Genomic DNA, 23,310 nt, shown 5'->3' with positions numbered 1-23,310 from the left:
CCTTGTTGTTCCACCCTCACAGTAACCTTGCGTATGCATATGTAAATGTACCACGCTTGCTTGGTAGAGACAATTGTATGCATCTTTACTGGCCTACAGCCTCATTCCTTTTTTTCCCCTTTCAGCACCTTCCCTCTTTCCTAATACACAGAAAGCAGTTTTCAGACTGCATTGCAGGGAATAGAAATGGTCTGCTTGCGTTTTACAAGTCTATAGAGTTACATTAGAGCAATGAGCATCTGCTTGGGGAAATGTATTTTGTTGAATGATATAATTTATGAAATTCAACGATGCAACATTAAATAGTATACCTTTACCGTTCCCATTCTCTTTGAACAGCCTTGAAGAGAAGAGTGTTGAAACAAAAAACATATTTTGTCACGCTTATGAATCTATATCCCTTGTGATACACAAGGTGTCACCAAAACCCCATACTAGTACACTCTGAGACTATTTTCTCTGTTAAAACAGACAGAAGCACTGCATTGTCACTAGCTGCCGTTTCTCCGTCTTGCTGATCACTAATTTCTGAAGCCCATTCTTTCTCACTGAGTAAATTGAGGCCACTTGTCTACTTCCTTGCATTGTTTCTCCTTGGTTTGACCATCGAGCTGTTTGAACAAGTAACAGAGTTATTATCAATTGTGCTAAGGGAAAGTAAAGTAATTAACATGTTATAATATGGACATTTTTATACTGCTGCTTAAGTGTAAAATACAATCTGAGTGCTTATGTATCCTTTAAATGACAATATTTAATTTATTTTAGAGTTAGAGAAGGATGGCACACAAGACGGGCGTATCGCTGCAGGCCACATATGCGCATTAGCACCACTGTAGATGTCTCTCTGTCTGCCTGAGATGGTGACATGGTGTTAAACATTTGACCTTCATCCTGGTAGTGATTGGTGCTGTTATATGCCCCACTCTGACAGTGATGTTAACTGTGTGCGGCTGTCATAGAATATGTGCCCTGACTTGACATTTGCAATGTTAGTGTCAAGAAAAAAGGAAATAAATGGCTGTGGATGAGATTGAGCGCATTCAGTCATTGCACAGGTGCATTCAAGTTTTCTTATTGGGTATTTTCTTTCATTCCTATCTTTTATTACATTTAAAAACTCTAACAACCCTGACTTTAGTATAATGGCAGTACGCTGTATGGTTTTCCCGATGCCTCCTTCTTGCCAGTGTGTTACATTTTAAAGATATTTGAGTGATCAACATGTGGGTTGGGGAAATCCCTTGTGTCAACCTTCAAAGAAAGCAATAATGAGTCACACTCATTTGAGTCCCTCATTCTGGACCCATTGAAAAATACACACCCAAACACTGACAACAATGCTACACTGACAGACATACCATCACACATGCGCCCATGGCTACCAAGTTTACAAACAGTATTATCAGGCCATAATAGCCTTAAAGATGTTTCTTTATTTGTTATTTTTACCTGAGTGGTTAGGCCTACCTCTATTACTGTAACCTATTTGGCAGAACATGAACGCCGTGTGCAGGTGTGCTGTATGATGTCAGCCATCTGTCTACTACCAGCAGATGTGCAGTTCAGTTGGCTGATTAGTCTATCAACAGGGAGCTTTCCCAACCAGACATAAATGCTTAGTGACAGAGAGGTTTCCGTAAATCACTGGGACTTTATGACATCACCTCCAGGTGCAGATGAATTGATTCATCCCTAACCTGTGTGTGTGTGTGTGTGTGTGTGTGTGTGTGTGTGTGTGTGTGTGTGTGTGTGTGTGTGTGTGTGTGTGTGTGTGTGTGTGTGTGTGTGTGTGTGTGTGTGTGTGTGTGTGTGTGTGTGTGCTCAATTAATTACTGCACATCTCAGGCACTGATTCAATAGCTCATATGTGTGATGAGTTGAAATGGTAAGTATTTTAATGAATTTAAATGTTTGAAGATGTACTAAATAAATAGCAATACCAGAAGTACAACCGGTTTCCACGTATTAACATTGGGGAGAAAGGAAGGCCTACTTATGCGTAATGCGCAATTGTGCAACTTGGTACGCTTTTGGCACACATATATTTGAATAGTAGCGAAGAACCGCCTCTCCCTCATTGGCCAGTACGCACTATAACCCGAGGCAAAAACTCCGTCTTTGACAACGCCGGGGTTTCGTTGGTGGAAACCGTGATAGGGAGGAACCTATGTGAGATGTCTTTAAATTGTTCACAGCAAAAATGGGCGTAAATCCATGCCCATACCCAGAAAGCATGAGAAAGCATGTTGAGATGTTCTCCACGAATTTAATTCTATAATAGGCAAATCACTTATATTTTTACGCCCAGAAGACAGTCTATTGTATTCACTAGAGTAGGTGACAAATAGAAGTATACATTTATTATCATGTCGTGTGCAGTTGACGCGCAGAATTTGATCTCTATTTCTTTGCGGAAAATACATAACTCCAGAACGCAGAGGGGAGGTATCAAGCTCCACAAGAACTTGCTGGTCACATATGTCCTGAAAAACGCTAGAGATTTTTACATGAGCATGGAGTTTGCAGAAATGTACAGCTGCCTACAGCAGAACGGGGAGATGATGACTGTCTGTGATGAAAAGCAGGACTCTTTTGAAATGACCGGGAACTGTGAGGATCTAGCTGGTGAGTTTTGCTGCAACTACACAGGGGATGTGTTGGACACTTACCACTGCGCAGCGCCACAATCGGCTTGCCACCCAGCAATGGTGCCCGAAGCGCACATCCAAACGGCACCTGCCTGTTTCATGGCTCCTGTCTATCAATGTGACTCTAACCTCAAGTACTCGGGTGTCTACTGGGACTGTTATGCGGAACCTTACACAGCCAACCGGGACATTCCTGTCTCTAACACACACAACCAAAAGACTGTATTGGACTTGGACACACATGTGGTGACTACTGTCGAGAATGGATATCTTCCCCCAGACCACTGCTTGTCATTAAAACAACATGGTCAGGGCCCGCAAAGTTCTCATAAGAAACGAAAAATGTATTCAAGTGATGCTTCTGATTCCGATTATCTGTCAGACTTTGTGCCCATGTCAAGCAAACGCATTAGGTCTGATGACGTTTCTTGTAATTCTGAACAACTGGACACACCGAACATCTCCAACCTCATGTCAGTGTTAGGCTCGGGGTTTACTGAGCTGTTGAACTTCCAAACGGACGTGGAACAGGTAGTAAATGGACAAACAAACTGTTGTAAACAAGCACTGGCGGGCAGCGGTGCATGGACTAGAGCAATTGAGGCTTTTTGATTGACACACTTTAACTTTTTCTACAAACCATTGGTGGTCTCAAATACAATACACAATTGATATACTTAACACTGTTCTGCTCTTTTTCAATTTAAAAGCTGTTGAACTCAATTTAAATTGTACTTTGGGGAGAGGGCTCGCGCAATATGTGCAATGACCTATGTTAACCATGGATTGCTGATGCTATGTATGCCTATTGGCCATTTAGAGGCTTTGAAGCCACGGGCCGGCCATATTGGCATTCCCCAGTACTTGCAGTCCTCAGTAGCAATGAATGGAATTTTACAGCATTTCATTGAAATGTTTCAAGGGCAAAATTACATGTATTTAAGAATTTGTGTTCTTGTATTGGGGATAGTAATTTTTTTCTACATATTTTTTCATTTTGAATGTGTATCTTACATTAAGGTGTCTGTAATAAAATACACGTGGCAAACAAATGTGGGCAATAAATGCATTTATATAGCTTCCAAAATGTTTTTTTTTTACACTGGTGGGGGAGTACCAAGATGGCGGTATGGTGGCTTCAACACAGCGCATCCAAATTGTATTCTAGTGTGTATATGTAATTCATTGGATATGGTCCTTTCTCCCGCACCAAGTTGTTGCCTTCATGTGCCTTGCTAAAATGTGTGATGCAGAACCAGCTCCACCATGCGATGATGGAAAAGAACTACACCAATTCATTATCAAATGCATTTTGATAACTCCCGTGAAATTATAAGAAAATTAGCATGTGTGTTATGTATTTCCTACACCAGTATTGGCTAATGTTTTAATTAGGCCTGTAGACCAAGTACATTTTTGTGTAATGATCTCTTACACTATTTCTGTGGCATCATACTTAATTATGGCCCTCTACAAAGCAAGGGACTATAATTTTTTTGTAACTGAAGAATACATTTATTTGCATATTTCCGTTAAGGAACGCCTACTCTGTTAAGTGCGCGTGTGCAATAACTAAATTCGACTTTGCGCTCTTTCTAAACAACGCCATTTTTTAGAAACGTTGGCAAAGGGTAAAGTCTACAAAAAGCAGTCAATCCTGGGTTTTTTTAAGAGAGATTTTAATTTTGGCAACAAACTGTATGGAGATGAAATGTTTCACCGATGAGAAAATGTGCAGAACGTCGGCCAAATCCATCTCGCTTCATCTTCTCCCACTGCCAGCCACTTGGCTTCCTCTCATCACCATATTTGGTAGTGAGTGGAAACGCCAGCCGGATGCTTCACATTTATACGTTTATCTGTGCCTTCTCCTTCAATGAGGGGTACGGACGTCCCAAGGATCCCAGATAGCGAAGACCGATTGAATATAGTCAACAACTTAGCCCTCTCCGAGGATCTATTCATTACGGAAACCTTTTGCCGTTTAACAACCGAAACGGAGAGGGACCTACTTGAATTTGTCCAATAGAAACTATCCTTTGCGTTTTCCTTTTGTCGTAAATTGTTTCTGTTGCAAAACTAAACGAAACGTTTTGCAACAGAATTGGAGTAATGATTACAGCCCAGCTGTAGCCATATCGGTTGGGGTTATGACCGGAGAGGGGCGGAGAACGCCGATATTCCTAAGTAACAAACGTCATGCGTAGGCTACGTCCTTGAGGAATGAAATGACAGTTCGAGGTGTTTTTTAAAATTAACAACAAGCAAAGCCTTGCTGGGCCATTTCTATGAAAAATGCTGGGTCTTCTTGTGAGAGCGGTGGTGAGTCAAACGTTTTTATAGCCTAATTCATGAGTGCGCAGTTGTGCGCCCATAACTAAGAGCAGCGCGTTCACTATTACTGCTGTAAATGCGGGTGGGGCACCAGGTTAGGCAACTGTTATTATTGTAGCCTAAAATGTGAAGTCAGGCCACTCCGCATTTCTCCACGAAAATCATATCAAATTAGCATTTACCCCATTGTAGTTACCACTCGAGTCTCTATATTAGGTTACAACATGGATAGCCGCCAGTTTCAAGGTTTCATGGTCGTCTATATCAGATTAAGATAAAACAGTGGGTTAAACTAGTATACCATTTTAAATAGCCAACAGATTGCTTTTCAGATGTGGTGTGGTGCATGTTCATTGGAAGGGTTCACGGACTGTAGCAGAACTGGCTATTTATATTCTAACTTTAAAAAGCTGTCAGGAAACTTGACAGCCAAGCACAGTCCAAACAAATAGTCTAACAACATACTAAACTTGATAGATTTGTTTTGGTCTCAAGTTTCTGTCATAAAATTAGGTCATACAGTGTTCTAACAATCTATTATTTCAAAAGGTTTTTGGATTCATGAAATAGGATTATGTTGATCACACCTTTTTACATCGAAATTAATGTAAATACATGTTAAATCACTTTGTTAATCACAGTTTTGTCTGTTTTTCTTATCTTATGGTTTCTGTTGCAATGGCCCCCTGTGTCATGGTGTTGACAGTTGCTGGCAATATAGGCCTATAAATCAGTTCTGTGGTTGTCAACCAACATTGTTGATATATTTTATATGCCAATGGGATTATCAACTGTGGATATTAATATTTTAGATACTTTAAGACAAAATATCAACCTAGACATGTATGGTATTGAATTATGTCATATTGAATGCAGAACAAATTATTTATTAGAAATGCAAAGACAGATTTATTTTGTATTTTATTTTTTATTTTATTTTTTTAGCTAAGGTCAAGCTTGGTGAAGCCATATCACCTGGTCAAGCCAGTGTCAGTGACTATCCTCCCAGAGAGGTCTTCGCACCACCAGGACAATTTGCCCAAGCTGCCAGTGCCTCCACTGAGGCAGACATTTGAGCGCTACCTGTTGATGCTGGAGCCCCTGCTCAGTGAGGAGGAGCTGGATCACACACGCAAGCTGGTCAAGGAGTTCCTCATTCCTGGTGGGGTGGGAGACAGGTTGCAGAGAAGCCTGGAGCGCAGAGCCAGCAACAAAGAGAACTGGGTTGGTACATACTGTAGTTGAACAGAGAAGGTCACAAAGAAGAGGATTATGTGGTAGGGCGGCGCATGGCCCATAGAGGTTGAAAGAATAGAATAAGTCCTTAGAGGGATACAGGCAGCTAAAGATCTGTGCTGATTGGCAGGAAAAGATCCCTGTATTATATCCAATATGCAATCACGTAAATGTGATGTTGATTCCATCCATTTCCCCCACTTTTCGAGATTACATTTAACATTTACCCATAGGTTTACTCCCTTGCATATGTCATAACCTGTGAATGTGTTTAGGAGAAAATGATCTGATACTTGCTGGACTATAGCATTGTCATTGCTGTTTATGTAGCTCACAGAGTGGTGGATGCAGTCAGCGTATCTGGATTCCCGGATGCCTGTGGCAGTCTATTCCAGCCCTGGGGTGGCCCTGCCCCGCATGACCTTCCAAGATCGCCAAGGACAAATGAGGTGAGCAACAAGGAACCATGCGTGTCTGAGACCACTGTACTAAAACCAGCCATTGTGACAAGACAGTTTAGATGCCTTCCCTCCATTAGCCTTCCCTCCATCACTGAAAAGTCTTTATGGCTGTCCTACACGTCAACGAAAAGCACGTTTTATAGGCCTACTGCTTCTTAAAAAGCAAGTTAGTAGAAAGTGATTGACTTTAGTGTTGTATTACACCATAGCTCTTGTGAACTTGAGAATAGGCTTGAGTTTCATACTGACCTTTAGACAGACTTCCCCTTCGTGCTGGCTATTTTAGGCACATTGGCTGTTCAAAGCATTGCTCAGCTTTTTTGGACCACAGTGATCCATAAGGTACGTAGTCAACATTGTAGGCTTACGTGGCTTTTTGTTGAGCAAAACGTGTCAGTGAATGTACTATAGAGAGAGCACGCACACATGGGTGTAAGAGTGGGCTGCCATTGAGTTCGCTTCATCTGAACCATTCGCGCAAATAATTTGCCGCTGTGTGGTACTGCTTCGATATTACGGACAGTGCCAAACTTATACAGTAGACTAGAAGAGGATACTAGAGCAGACTCCAATGCTCATATGAAAAGCCAATTATTCAACAATATACTGTACTGTACACCATCTTAGCCACTAGACTAGAGTGACACAGACAGTTCACTAAATGCAGAGATATAGAATCAAAATAGACAGATGTTTCTTATAATAATCGTGGTCCTGAGTCTGACGTAAGCAAGTCTGGTTGGAGATAAAATATATTTTTATTGTCACATACACCGGATAGATGCAGTGAAATGTGTTGTTTACAAAGTCAGCCATAGCAGCATATTATGGTTAAATGCCTTGCTTAAGGGCACATCGGCATATTTTTCACCTAGTCGGCTTGGGTTTTTGAACCAGCGACCTTTCGTATACTGGCCCAACGCTCTTAACCGCTAGACTAGATATGAGGCCATGTAAAACAAAATAGTGCACTAAAGTGTATCGGAGTAGATTATGTGACTAGAACATGAGATGGGGAGCGGTGAAAGACTGAATGTCAGTTGGCTGAAGAAATACCATATATGGTTTCATTATTAATTCAACAATGTTTTCTGCTCAGGTTTGCTGCAAAATTGATTGCAGGGGTTTTGGACTTCAAAAAAATGATTGACAGGTTAGTAATATTATCTCTTTTAATGATATACAGGTAACTGCCAAAATAATGGAAACTCTTGAGTAAATGAGGGATACAAAGTATATTGAAAGCAGGTCCTTCCACACAGATGTGATTCCTGAGTTAATTAAGCAATTAACATCCTATCATGCTTGGGGTCATGTAAAAAATGCAGGGCATGCAATTATTTTAGCTACCCATGGCTACGCCCCCATAGGATGACAATGCCACCATCCACAAGGGACGAGTGGTCGCTCAATGGTTGGATGAGCATGAAAACGATCTAAGTCATTTGCCATGGCCATCTCAGTCACCAGATCTCCCAATTGATCCCTTACGGGAGATTCTGGAGTGGTGCCTGAGACTGCGTTTTCCACTACCATCAGCAAAACACCAAATGATCTTATTTCTTCTCGAAGAATTGTGTCACATCCCTCCAATAGTGTTCCAGACACTTGTAGAATCTATGCCAAGGTGCATTGAGGCTTTTCTGGCTCGTGGTGGCCCAATGGCCAATTAATACACATTTTGTTGGTGTTTCCTTTATTTTGGCAGTAACCTGTACATCTAACGTGTTCGTCACCCTGGCTGACACTAACTCTGTGTCTTAGTGAGACGTTGCCTATTGAGTATTTGGGTGGGAAGCCTCTGTGTATGGACCAGTACTACCAGATCCTGTCCTCCTGTCGTATCCCTGGACCAAAGAGAGACACTGTGGTCAACCACGCTATCGGGAAAGTGGCCCCTACTCACATCACTGTGGTCCATAACTTCCAGGTAAACTAGAGCTTTGCTTTGCTTTCTTTGCTGCTGCTTGATGTTGCTACAACACAGGGGAGATCAATCATGTTGTTGCATTGTTAGTTTCTTGGCTGTAACCCACTTAACCAAATCTCATATGCTGATTAGCCTTCTCCCTCTGGCCCTAGTTCTTTGTCCTGGATGTGTATAACAGCGATGGCTCCCCACTGACGGTGGACCAGATCTATATGCAACTGGAGAAGGTCTGGAACTCGTCCCTGCAGAGCAACAAGGAGCCTATCGGCATCCTGACCTCCCAGCACCGCAACACCTGGGGCAAAGCCTACAACAACCTCATCAAAGGTATGGCAATGGAGGGGGGACATCACTATGACAGTGAGGGCTCAGAGGAGCATATTGGGTGACCCACCAAATAAACAAAAGCCATTCTTGAGCCATAACGTAAGAGTAACTGGAAGCAACCTTTCACTTTGGACATATTGTTTTAGAGCTATTGGTCAATGATTTCCTCTAGGTCCTTGTTGGGTTGCTTATTGTATTGTTTTTTCCCCCCTAGACAAGACAAATAAGGAGTCTGTCCGTGCTATCCAGAAGAGCATATTCACGGTGTGTCTAGACGCCCCCATGCCACAGATGTCTGAGCAGCGCTACCAGAGTCGTGTCGCTGCCCAGATGCTGCATGGTGGAGGGAGTCGCTGGAACAGTGGCAACCGCTGGTTTGATAAGACGTTACAGGTGAGCTCTGAGATTAGAACTATAGAACAAAGGTTGCATCCTCCCAGATATTGTTTCATATTTTAATTCACAAGTCTCTTGCCATTTTTATAATGTTTGTTATTTAATCCCCAGTTTATTGTGGGTGAAGATGGTACATGTGGTCTGGTGTATGAGCATGCCCCAGCTGAAGGCCCACCCATTGTGTTCTTGGTGGACCATGTGGTTGAGTACATGTAAGGCATTACAGAATATATTTCATTAATTGATTAATGGTACACAGTATTTCTGTGGTCACTGTGTACTCTAGAGATTTATTTTAGCACCGATTGCTGGCTGCAATGGCTATTTTTCCAACCGGATCAGGTGCATTGTGCCTGAGCATAGCAAGCATTTTGAAGATTTCCAGTTTGTCATGTTCAGATACTGCCTCATCCTTTTAAAAACTCTTAACTACCATTTGAAGCCTACTGACCATGACCCTGGTCTACTGACCATGACCCTGGTCTACTGACCATGACCCTGGCCTACTGACCGTGACCAGGCTGTGACCGTGACCCTGGCCTACTGACCGTGACCCTGGCCTACTGACCGTGACCAGGCTGTGACCGTGACCCTGGCCTACTGACCGTGACCCTGGCCTACTGACCGTGACCCTGGCCTACTGACCATGACCCTGGCCTGCTGACCGTGACCAGGCTGTGACCGTGACCCTGGCCTACTGACCGTGACCCTGGCCTACTGACCGTGACCCTGGCCTACTGACCGTGACCCTGGCCTACTGACCGTGACCCTGGCCTGCTGACCGTGACCCTGGCCTGCTGACCGTGACCCTGGCCTGCTGACCGTGACCCTGGCCTACTGACCGTGACCCTGGCCTACTGACCATGACCCTGGCCTACTGACCGTGACCAGGCTGTGACCCTGGCCTACTGACCGTGACCCTGGCCTACTGACCGTGACCCTGGCCTACTGACCATGACCCTGGCCTACTGACCGTGACCAGGCTGTGACCATGACCACAGCAGATGCTACATCCATTTTTGGACTTACAAATGAATGATATGTACCCATTTATTCTTGAAGAATATAACTTATAAATTCCTCATGAGCTTAGTTCAACTGTATAGCCTCAAAAAAGGAACTTTGACTATACAACAAAGAATATATCACATATGGAAAGTGAACACTGTATAGCCTCAACATGGTAAAAACTATAATTTTTTTATCATGGATGGTCAGCCCTTGCATCCATAGCTATGAAGTCTTGTCTATGAATTTAAGTGATTACGTTTCTCCAGCCCAATCCCTCAGTTTATTACCGAAACAGTGGCGGGGCTTTGTAATTGTTTCAACAACTGATTGGCCCTTTGTTTTGTGTTTAAACAGGAGGAGGATGGAGGTAGTACGCACTCCCATGACCCCTCTGCCCATGCCTCCCAAACTGCGTTTCAATATCACACCTGAGGTGAAGAAGGATATTGAGTCGGCCAAGCAGAATATGAACATGTAAGTAGATTCTGTTTCAGTTTTCCTATCAGTTTCTGTTCAAACATGTCTGAAGTGTTCCTCACCCTTTGGCTGACTTTTTTTATACCCCAGAATGTCACATGACTTGGATGTGAACGTGGTCTTCTTTTCTGACTATGGGAGAAATGTTCCAAGGGCACACAAGTTGAGTCCAGATGCCTTTATACAAATGGCTCTACAGCTTGCCTACTTCAGGTGGGTTTCATTATATTTCTACTATAACAAAACAGCATCTGAAACAGCAGTTGGGTTACCTTAACCGGTCACTTTGCCACATTTGAGACTTACTGATCTTTCATGTTTCAGAATGTATAAGATGTGCTGTTCTACCTATGAGAGTGCGTCCTTGCGTATGTTTGCACTTGGTCGAACAGACACCATCCGCTCCTGCTCCAACGAGTCGCTCAGATTTGTCCAGGCGATGGAGGACCCAGCTAAACCGGTGAGTCAACTCTGAAACCTGGATGTTGACAGTAAATAGACACTAACCACTGACTGTTACTGTACTGCAATAATGTACGTTTTACTATATGTTGACAGAACACAGAGAAGGTTTTTCTATTGGACAAAGCATGCCAAGCCCACAGAGAATACACTCATATGGTGAGGACTGGAACTCTGCATCAGTTTTTGATGGAAATATACATTTACTGTAATAACCCATGCTTGTCCCCACCCACTGCAATGTACATTTCTTTTGTGCTTTTATGTATGTCCGTTACTGAGCAGGCAATTCATGGCCAGGCCATAGACAGACATCTCCTTGGCCTGAAGTTGCAGGCGATTGAAGAACTGACGTCCATGCCAGAGATATTCATGGACACAGCCTATGCTGTGGCTGAACATTTCAATCTCTCCACCAGCCAGGTATGCAAGCTGTTTATGTGAGATATTAAGCATCCCAAAATGCAACATATAAGAGGACAAGTTGCAGACCTGTAGCCAGTGGTAACATTACTAAAAACATTGTAAATACAAGTACTATGTAAGGTTTGGTACTAATTTTAGTTTATTAGACAATGATAAGGTTTGGACCGTATTTGTAAATGCTAATGCCTAAAATGTCATTTTTCACTGTCTCTTCTTCAGGCTGGTGCTAAGACGGACTGTGTGATGTGCTTCGGTCCGATGGTGCCGGATGGCTATGGAGTGTGTTACAACCCCATGGCAGACCACATAAACATTGCCATTACAGCCTTCAACAGCTGTGAAGAGACACATGCTGCCAACTTTGGCCGGGGTGTGAAGAAGGCTCTGAGAGACATGAGGTCTCTGCTGGAGGAGACAGCTAATGCTAAGCAGTGAGGCCCCACAGGGGACATGGCTCCTCTGTAGGGCTGTGTGGGACTGAACCTGTGCTGGATGTAGTGGGAGAAACTAAAGTCACCCTGGTATATCTAGTGCTGTAACATGGAGAGAGGAGAAGCACTTTGCACCGATTTAGGTGGGCCTTGGAAAGCTTTTGGGCCCTTCAGGTAGACTTGATATGTGTGGGAAGGAAAGTCCTGTTATACCCAGAAGACTATACCTGTACTTCAGTGAAAAGTGAGTATGACTGATGGAAAGTTATACATTTCATGTTTAATGATATGGGTTTTTCCATTTCCAGATAGTTAGCACCTTATGTTAAAGAAAGATCCACACCAGATGATGGTGACTATTATAATTCTTTTTTTTTAAGTCTACACATGTTGGTGCTGTCTTAAATGGTATTCTGATGGATTTTACATGCATTTATTCAGTTTGTTTACCTACATATTTGTTATTTCATATTTTAAAAATAATCAGTTCAAACAGTTAAGTTATTTAAGTAATGAAATTGTGTGCCATACTATACCAGATGTGCCATAATAATGACTTGCTGAGTGGTTCTGCTGTGATTCACATTGGTAAATGTTTTCTATACAACTAAAAAAACTAAACCAAAGACTGCTGTAATGATAATCATTTACACTTTGAGTATTTATTTTAATGTTACAAAACCTGACAATATTGATTAAACTAAGGAAAAACTGTCCTCCAGTAACTGCCTAAATTTCATTAAATACTGTATAATAGAAAGGCGAGCCACAGATCAAGGCTCCACAAATGAGTATTTCGCTCGGAAGCTACACTTGCTATGCAGGTACTTGCCATGGAATTCTATCTCCGCCATGTTTCCAGCTGAGCGCTAGTGAAAAAGCTGTTGGCCCTTGAACACGTTGGTCTTCAAGACATCTACATCTCGTATGTAATGGAGATGGTATTGGAGACATAATGTTTTTTACAATGGCATACATGTCAAGATGAAGGTTCATTGTTTAATGTTCACTCAACTAGACAGTTTGCATTGAAATACTGAAGTATCAAAACAGAGCTGTCTCCCTCTTCACTCACCATAATGAAGGTGGACTGGGCTGCTGTGCTGTTGTCCACGGGGCCCATGTGCAGAGCCTGGATCCTGATCTTTAGTGAGGGAGGGGCATTGATGAGCACTTGAAAGGTGAATAGCTGAGGTCATCGTTGGATTCTCAATGACTCCACTGGGAGCAAACAGCTGGACATCAGTCTGGGAGCAACACTGAGAGGCATATGTCTTAAATGAACCAAATCATGTTATTTGAAATTTCACATGTTATTCTACCAAATCTATTCTTCTATCACTTTGTAACAGCATGATAGAAATATACCTTCTGTTTCAGCCCATAGCCACTCCGTACCGTCATACCCTGGTGATGAGTGATTACTCTTCTTGGAGGTCTTCTGACGGCTGTAAGTGAGCAGCACTCTGTTTTCAGGGGACAGGAGATTCCAGCAGGATGTTGGTCCTGGAGGTCAGTTCAGTGTCCTCTATTATTTTGGAAAAAGTAGCTATTACCACAACAAACAAAAACATTTTGTTTAATCGTACGTCTCACGTTTGACATTACGACTCGTATGTCAAAAATAATTTGTAGATCAAAGAAAGGCAGCACAGCACTATGAAACTTTATCCTAATTTTTTATTTGACCTTTTATTTAACTAGGCAAGTCAGTTAAGAACAAATTCTTATTTTCAATGACGGTTCCTGGGTTAACTGCCTTGTTCAGGGGCAGAACAACAGACGTTTACCTTGTCAGCTCGGGGATTTGATCTTGCAACCTTTTCGGTTACTAGTCCAACTTACCCAAGCCACAGGTGACAGAGAGGGTGACAGAGAAGGATGTTGTAACAACGGTCCACCTTCCCCTCTTTTCATAAATGCATTATTACTAATGAGTGTATAGAATTGGTATGTGATGTTTGGACTGGTTTGCTCTCCATATGCTTCTCCATATTTCAGATAGACCTGCAGAAGGAGTGTTCTTCTTTATTTTTACTTCTATTTTGAGGATTCAGTAAACATCTCTATTTGGGTGTCTCTCACAATTGTGCAGCTTGCACTATATGTGATGGGCAACAGGGAACCTAGCGGTTAAGAGCATTGGGGAAGTAACCAAAAGGTTGCTGGTTCGAATCCCCGAGCCAACTAGGTGAAAAATATGTTCATGTGTCCTTGAGCAAGTCACTTAACCCTAATTGTTCCTGTACGTCGCTCTGGATTAGAGCGTCTGCTAAATTACTTTAATGTAAATTATGTGTTTTGAGTGTCTGACATGTATGTGAATGCCTCTCTCCCTGCTGACCTGTATGTGAATGCCTCTCTCCCTGCTGACCTGTATGTGTCCTTTGGAAACAGGTCCAGGCAGCAGCAGCGCCTCCATGAGAGGCAGGAGGTCAGGTACAGATGGTGAACCAGATGACCGTCCTCCAGAGGAGAGGGGGGAGTGATGTTTAATGCCATGCTGCCACTCCCAGGCACAACATACTGATCCCAAACCAACACCGCTATGGATAAAAACACCTGACACCTTGCTTACTGTCCTTTGTTTTTTTTTTGGGGGGGGGGGGGGGGGGGGGCTTTTAAAACCACCCATGGTCACCCCAGATACTCACCCAGGTGAGTGAAGACAGGTGCCCTGTTGGCAATGTGAATCTGAGTGGCATTCACTGGCAAGGTCAGGAATGTGAGGTACTCTGAGAATCAAATAAACTGTGAAGGAGAGTTTATTAACTGGAACTGGATGGAGATAGATATGGTCATTCTCCAGACTGAGAAGATGTGTGTCATTACCTCTGGCCTGACCACCACAGTAAGACTGAGAGGTGAGACTGCAGGAGGAGCCATCTCCTCCACCTTCCCAGACTGCAACACTCCATCACAGCCAAACAGCTGGTGGAAGACCGGTAGAAATGATGGCCCATTAGCTTATGAGGACATGTCAGGTCTAATAATATTTCAAATTGTCTCTTAGAACTTTCTAAAGTGGAGAAACCCAAGCAGGCCTTTACCTGGCACATCTCTTCTTTGACAAGCTGCGGTGGCACCCAAGGGAGCTGGACTGTCTGTTTCACATCGAGTCCCGTCCACAAACTGAGACCCAAAGGCTTACAATGAACTTCTCTCCCTCTCTCCACATATACCTGCACTGTTCATCCCCTGGTCATGAGGAACAATCAGAGGGATACAGTGGGTGGAGGGAGAATGTCAAACTATAGTCGTTTTATTGTCCCTCCACCCCACCATTCCGATTGACGAGGTGTCTTGGCCCAACTGTGACATCCTACAGTGTTGGGAGACAGGCACAGGGGCTGGAGCACTGCTCTGCCATGAAGGCCAGCTGGGTCCTATTCAGACAGCATAGTGTGAGGGAGGAATGTGGAACAATGCTTGTTAAGTTTATACCCTTAATTTCAGATGACATCTGTTTGACAATCAATTGGACTGAGTCTGATGGGACCCATCCAAGTGGAGAAGTGGCACACACGTTTACAAAAAAATCAGGGACAGTTAAGTGACAGACCTCATTTATTGATTTTCATGTGGGTCAAGGTAAAAAGAGCAATCCCTGCTGGTTGGTGAACACTGATGTTTATTCTATTGGTCACTGAAGGATGTAATTTACAGTGCAGAACAGTACATTTGTCCACAAACCCACTCCATGCTTGTTTCATGTACAGTATTCTGTTGTGACGTGGTAGTAGTGTAGGACGGAAAACTCCATTAAATCCCATGAGAGTTGGCACATGGAAATGCCATTATACACTTAGTACCAAACATTAGGAACACCTTCCTAATATTGAGTTGCACCCCTCAATTTGTGAGGGGGATGGACTCTACAAGGTGTTGAAAGCGTTCCACTGGGATGCTGGCCCATGTTGACTCTAATGCTTCCCACAGTTGTGTCAAGTTGGCTGGATGCCTTTTTGTCCACCACCGACTATTGATACACATGGGAAACTGTTGAGCGTGAAAAACCCAGCAGCGTTGCAGTTCTTGATACAAGCCGGTGCGCCTGGCACCTACTACAATAACCCGTTCAAAGGCACTTCAATATTTTGTCTTGCCCATTTACCCTCTGAATGGCACACATACAAAATCCATGTCTCAATTGTCTCAAGACTTAAAAATCCTTATTTAACCTGTCTCCTCCCCTTCATTTACATTGATTGAAGTGGATTTAACAAGTGACATCAATAAGGGATTATAGCTTTCACCTGGATTCACCTGGTCAGTCTGTCATGGAAAGAGCAGGTGTTCTTAATGTTTTATATACTCAGTGTATGCAATATTTGTAATGAAGCTCTTGAATAAGACTTGTTGACAGACCAATGCCTTTCAAAGGGAGCATAATAGGTGTGTAAATCAACAAAAATAACAGGATGTTAATTTGGCCTGATCATTTTCACAGAAACTCTAAACTGACCTTATAAGTTCACACAAGCAGTATCATAAATTCTGTGGTTTAGAGTGCATTCTTTCTAAGTTTAATATAGTACCTCTAGAGGGCAGACAAGGCCTATTGTCACATTGCAGGTGTACTGCAGGACTGAATGCTCCTTAGGTGTGATTTCTACAGCAGTGGAGGCTACTAAGGGCTGGGATGGAGTGAATGGAATGGTATCAAACACATGAATGATCAAAGTCATGAATGTGTTTGATACCATTCCATTTACTCCATTCTGTCCATTGTTATGAGCCGTCCTCCTCTCAGCAGCCTCCACTGGTCTATAGGGTTCAGTTGGGATTCTGTTGGTGGTGGATCGATTACTTTTCCATGATTGTTTTCAATAGAAATATATTCAGCTCAACTCTGGCCTTTTGGTTTACTTCTGGAAGCATCACTGCTTTAGGAGGCAGTTCGCTGTGAAGCATACTGAGCTTCTTAATCTCTTCTATCAATTTGGACAGTTTTTTTACAAACTCTTTTGTGTGCTTTTGATGTGTTATTAACAAGTAGCCCTTGGACCATATAATTTAGCTGTGTGTATAATTGGTGGAAAATGAAATTCTTGCACCTCAGTAATGTACTTGAGAAACAATCATTTGATGCACTTCAATTAGAAATAGAACTAGTTTCCATTAATCTAGGTCACGCTATTAAATTCCCTTTCCAATATTCCTTTGATGTTATTGGACTGTCACTTAATTTAATGAAATCATGAAAAATATATGCGAAGGCCTCTGAATAAGACAGTTCTTTTTTGCTTTTTATTTAATAGATTTTATTTCTACTTATATATTCCGTAATTGTCTGTACTTTCTCTGAGAATATTGCAGTCTAGGCGTACAATCCAATCTTAGATTACCAATGATGTTGATTGGCGAACATACATACATACATACATACATACATACATACATACATACATACATACAATAATCTCTGTTAGTAGGTGTTGATTGGTGCCCTCCCTTCTAGAAGTGACAAACCTTTAAAACTCGTTGATGGTTTTGGCAGTTTAGAAAGTACTTGAGCCAAATCTAATATGATATTTCTGCTGCTGTCCTCCTATTGGATGAAGGGAGATCAGACTGGGCAGCCAGCAACTCCAGTTGGCCCTGAGGAGGAGGACAAACTGGTTGCCAGGCTGGTGAACTTTCAAGGTGAAACCTGCTACATCTCACATCTGACAGAGTATGCACTGTGTATATATAGGGTGATTAATAACCCACTAGACTACTGTATCTTACTCCATGCCATACTGTTATAAAGCATAGATGAGTGGAGAAGTAATTTTAATAAGTATTTTAGGCCAGCAAGTGGTCAGACCAAACAATGCCATTAAATCCAGGAACACATTTGACATGCTTTTTTTGCTGCCATACTCAATAATGTCAGTTTGCTCTTAAATTGTGTCAGATTGTCTACTTTTGTGAACTTTCTTCTTTCACTTCATCTAGTATGATGTGTATTTCACTTAAGTTCAAGTTGTATTAGTATTTACAGGATACACATGGTATACACCATCCAACAAAATGCTTACTTGCTTAGTCATGGAGACAGAATTGTTTAGTTCAAAGTGACGTTTTATGAATTCATTTTTGATTTACCCACTGGGCACAAACTGGTTGAATCAATGTTTCCACATCCTTTCAAACCCCAAAAATGTATGTGATGTTGAATCAACGTGGAAAAATGATTAGCTTCTAAAAAAAAGTAATAAACATGAGGGCATTTCGTCTCTCTTTTCACCCAACGTGTTAACTTAAATCCAATGATATGGTGTCATGTTTTTGTTGATTTCACTTTGAATTCACGTCAGTTGACAACTCAACCAAATGTAAATCAAAACTATAGACATTGATCTGATGTTTGTGCCCAGTGGGTGTTGTATTAAAGGCGTTTGATTAAATGAAATGGGTAAAAACACCCTCTCTCTCATGTCACTCTCTAGGGTTTATTTCTGTTTTTCCTGGTATTGGTATATTAGCAGTGAGTATTTAAATTCTGAATATACTTATTTTACCCTGACAGTGCTCAAGCCAGCCTACTCTGTAGCATGATTACGGAGGGAAAATAATTTCCCCTGTTGAGGACATTGTCTGGGAACTATGTTGTAATTAACTAGAAATGTTAACTGACAGGAAAAGAGAAATGAGTCTGTGCAATTCACTTACTGTTAATAAAGACATGATTATTTTTCTATCTCTGAATCAACACATGCTTTTGATGCTATGCAGTAGCACATACCAAATGTTATCCAACTGTAAGAATCTGGTGTTTAGATATTTTGCACTAATATGGTGTTTGACAAATTGGAACTCTGTTGTCAAGGCAGGAGTCTCTCTCCTCACAGTGAGCATAGTTTATCTCTATAAAGCTGGGATTCCAGTCCCATCTGCCATTAGTCGGCTAGATGTCTTCCTGTTGTCAGTCTGAATTAACAGCTGGGTATTAGGCATTATACCAACAGAGCTGCTTTACTAAACCCTGCTGCCCCCTGGAAGAGCAGCACAACTCAGATAAATGTACAAGTGGGGAGTCTAGTCTCAAAGACGAGAGAGGGGATTCAGTTTTTATGAAGCACTAAATTTAACATGGATATATTTCCCCAGGTTGGTACAACAGCAATTTCCGCTCTGCGTATGCTTGTAAGCAGTTTATATTGCATGGGAGGACAGACAGAATGGGGTTGAAACATACCTCCGTGAACGGATGTCATTCGAAGTGCTCTGTGTGTTCTGTACGGCAGGGCCATCAGATCAACTAGTCCACTGCCTCTTATATTTTGTCATGACTAGCACTGACCACCACATTCTGAAGCTGTCACAAGAAAGGAGAGCAGCACTAGCCTCAGTGGCCCAGAATGGGAGTTCCTTCTTTTGTGTTTTTATGCATTTTGTCCTCAGTGACACCTGCTGAGGGATTGTCCTGATGGTTTGGAACATTGTGCTGTTGTAGGGAACCTGTAGACCAGACAATGTAAAAGGATAGACACATCTAGATTGATTTGTTTTGGTTAACTGTGCTGAAGTAGTGTCTCCCAATGTGCATGGATTCCCTCTTAAAATCGGCTCTCCAAAATTATGCAGAGTGGATATGGCCTTGATACAGAACCACCATGAGATACTTGTTTATTGGTTGTCCTTATTCACCCATTCCATCTGTTACATTGGCCCTGAAATGTGTGGCTTCCAGCAAGTGCCCATAAGTGCCTACTTATGTTCCTACCCCATAGTACATTATCTTCATCAGGTGTCCTTATTGTAAACTTAACGTATACACTGTACTTACTCGCTATTCTAATCTAAAACATCCATTCCTACACTCGTAGGGAAAAAAAGGTGCTATCTAAAACCTTAAAAGGGTTCTTTGGCTGTCACGATAGGAAACCCCTTTACCTCCAGGTAGAACCCTTTTGAGTTCCATGTAGAACCATTTCCACAGAGGGTCTTCCATGGAACCCCAAAATAGTTCTACCTTGAACCAAAAAGGCTATGGGACAGCCGAAGGGGGGGGGGGGGTCTTTATGTATTGCCCTTTGAAATGACAAAATAAATATGATGGTGAGTTGACAAAGTTAATAAATTGTGTCCTGCTACTACAGTAAGTCAGCAGAGTGTTTTACTTGTGAACATACAAGATTGTAATTTTTTGAGTTTGTCCTGGTGTTTTTATTTCAGTATTTGCTCATCTTTCTTGCTGTGTTTTATAGAGTATATCGATCACTGTGATTCATCAAATGTGCATTAATTTGAAAAGTTTTGTCCTTGACTATTTATGCAGTGCAATAATGATTGATCTGATGCTGAACAAATAGTACAGCAGCACATTAAAAATATCACCAATAGCCTCATAACCTATATTCAAATATATGGATGTTTCCTTTAATTGTTTGGGGTGTTGTTTATGCAGGAGGGTGGCTCTCTTTTCACAGTTGTAATGTAATAAATGATCTGTCAGATCATGCTACACACAGGAAATCTGTTTAATTTTTCCCTCCAGGGTCATGTATTTAGAAATTAATACATGGCTCTCTTTCCCTCTACTGATGAAGATTTGATTGCATCCCCATGCTGTGCCAGGCATGGAAATTCAAGTCAGTAACTATTAGACAGGTTTAGCTGTATACTGGTTCAATAACACATTCAACTGACTGGGCTGGATATTATATTATTGTTGGATTGTTTTAAGTTAGTCACTATAACATAAGGTATGGACATGAATGTTGATTTGAGGTGGATATGATTTTTTTTAAATTGGTTCACAGTTCAGATCATGTGTGCTTGTGCACAGGGCAGTATGGTATAAGGTGTTTGGTGACAGATGGGCAAATGTGTGTTCCTGGTTCCTGACTGTGCCCAACACTTGGCAAACGTATAGCTTTGCCAGTCTGTGCGCTGGGTGTTTTTTAACCAGGCCAGTGCAGTCTGTGTCTCAGCACTGGCCAAGGTCCCCCTCCTCCCAACCCTGCATCATCCTCACCAATCATTTGAAGCTACTTTCACCCGCACTTTCCTAATACATCAATGCACCTTTAGGCAATGTGTTGGTAAACCTTGAAGATACAAGCAAAATGTAGTAGTAGTATAAGCTTTACGTTGTTGTAGGCAAGCATTTGCCACTTTTTGTTCTTTCTCATTGCAATAAAACACGCAGCATATTTGTATTATTACTAATATGGTCATTAATAATTTTAAATAATGAGCTGATGTGGCAATTGGAAGAATTCTTCCATGTTGTGTTGCTACCATGTTATCATGTTGTGTTGCATGCTGTGTTGTCATGTGTTGCTGCCATGCCTATGTTGTCTTAGGTCTCTCTTTATGTACTGTTGTCTCTCTTTTTGTGATCTGTGTTTTGTCCTATATTTTTATTTAATTTATTTGTATTTTTAACCCCAGCCCCCGTCCCCACAGGAGGCCTTTTGGTAGGCCGTCATTGTAAATAAGAATTTGTTCTTAACTGACTTGCCTAGTTAAAGGTTCAATAAAATAAATAAATACTGAGAGACACATAGATGTTGTTTGGCAGTTTATCTTAATCTATTCCTCTGAGAGTATACCTGATATTGGTGCAATGTAAGGGACTGCAGGACTCTGTTGTGAATACTGAAAGTCTGGCCCGAGCCCGTCAGATACACTGTGTTCCTCTGTTGTGAATGTGAAGAGGACTGCCTCCAGCTTCTAACCTTTAGTCAACCCAGTCCCAGTTCACTTAATCCCAAACAATTTAGCCTGTAGCTGGTTGACAGATGTAGAAATTGAAACTGATGGATTGGATTCACCGTTTGTGTACCATTTCTCCTAGAGGTCTGAACCAAGAGTTTGATATCAGACCATTTGTTACATGAATAAGTCACTTTGATTTGTCTTGCCTTCCAGGTCACCCACTTGGTCATTTTGTTAATATATTTTCTGAAACAACATGTACCCATGGTACATGGGCTCCCGCGTGGCGCAGTGGTCTAAGGCACTGCACCTCAGTGCAAGAGGTGGAACAGTCCGTGGTTCTACAGTCCGTGGTTCGAATCCAGGCTGCATCACATCCAGCCGTGATTGGGAGTCCCATAGGGCGGCGCACAATTGGCCCAGCATCATCCGGGTTTACCCGGGGTAGGCCTTCATTGTAAAAAAGATTTTGTTCTTAACTGACTTGTCTAGTTAAATAAATGTTATATATATATATATATATATATATATATATATATATATATAAACCCATCTCATTGTTATTAAATGATTAGAGCTACACAAATTGTTTTTGCACCCACCATGCGTCATGTCCGCAATGGTCACGTGAGGTGATATGTGTATAATTGAGCACTCAGTTTGTTAGAAGTGACGAAGATCCATTTCGGATCGAAACGTTGTCACTACAGAAGTGAATTGGGAGCTTTAACAGTATTCTTTATTAGCCCTGCAACTATGTTTTTAAGGATGTACGTATGATCACAAACTTTGCCTCCAGCTTCTAACCTTTACTCAACCCAGTCCCAGTTCACTTAAACCCAAACAATTCATTTGAAATAAACATTTTGCCTGTAGCCCGTTGACAGATACAGAAATTGAAACTGATGGGGAGGTCTGCGCTGTGCATGTGTTTGGGGATTTTATCTGACCAGGGGTGCCGTTCTCTGGCCCTGGATGAACCGTTTTACATCGCTTTTCTGTAAAATGCTGAAAAACAACAACAAACCCAACAGCTGGAAAGTCATCTCTCCTCTAACTGTCCTTATGTTCTTCAAATTCCACTGTAATGACAAAGTAAACCCTCATCCAGCACACCACAGCACCACTAGAGACGGTTCTCTCAAGGTGATGCGATTTAAAAGTGATCCCAGCTCCACTGCCGTTGTGCCCTTGAACAAGGCACTTAACCCCAAAATTGCCCCAAAGGCACTGCACCACTGTTTACCCGGTGCCACGTTGGTGTGCGTCTGCGGGGTTAGTAAAGGCAGAGGACGAATTTCCGTTTATAACCAAATGGAAAATAAAGTATACTATTCTATTAAACATGCAGGAAAACTAATTAGGTTCGCTTTCCTATTGTTTCTCAATTGTTGTTAATTTAAAATAATTTCACAATACCTCTGATTTACAGTTCAAGGCTTTCGAAAATAGCACAGGAAATAAAGGGTTAATAGCAAATTGTGTCCAGTGGTTCGGACTGCGATGTTCTGAGG

At 41.9% G+C, this 23,310-nt stretch overlaps 2 protein-coding genes across 2 annotated transcripts; both read left to right on the top strand.

The window, feature by feature from the left end:
* Nucleotides 1-2,182: 2,182 nt before the first annotated feature.
* LOC115164596 (immediate early response gene 5-like protein) lies at nt 2,183-3,724 on the top strand. The gene has a single exon (XM_029717250.1). The coding sequence runs from the start codon at nt 2,370-2,372 to the stop codon at nt 3,261-3,263; it is 894 nt and encodes a 297-aa protein (XP_029573110.1). The 5' UTR covers nt 2,183-2,369; the 3' UTR covers nt 3,264-3,724.
* An 827-nt stretch (nt 3,725-4,551) lies between these two features.
* Nucleotides 4,552-12,858, top strand: LOC115164595 (carnitine O-acetyltransferase). The gene is made up of 14 exons (XM_029717249.1): nt 4,552-4,973; nt 5,931-6,209; nt 6,552-6,670; nt 7,782-7,835; nt 8,447-8,612; nt 8,765-8,939; nt 9,154-9,332; nt 9,447-9,547; nt 10,701-10,820; nt 10,914-11,036; nt 11,148-11,283; nt 11,382-11,444; nt 11,571-11,708; nt 11,931-12,858. The coding sequence occupies exons 1-14, from the start codon at nt 4,947-4,949 to the stop codon at nt 12,144-12,146; spliced, it is 1,896 nt and encodes a 631-aa protein (XP_029573109.1). The 5' UTR covers nt 4,552-4,946; the 3' UTR covers nt 12,147-12,858.
* The last annotated feature ends 10,452 nt before the right edge of the window (nt 12,859-23,310 follow it).

Source organism: Salmo trutta, chromosome 27 (genome assembly GCF_901001165.1).
Source record: "Salmo trutta chromosome 27, fSalTru1.1, whole genome shotgun sequence".
Classification (NCBI taxonomy): domain Eukaryota; kingdom Metazoa; phylum Chordata; class Actinopteri; order Salmoniformes; family Salmonidae; genus Salmo; species Salmo trutta.
Note: the sequence above shows the minus strand (reverse complement) of the source record. Positions and strands in the feature narration are given on the sequence as shown.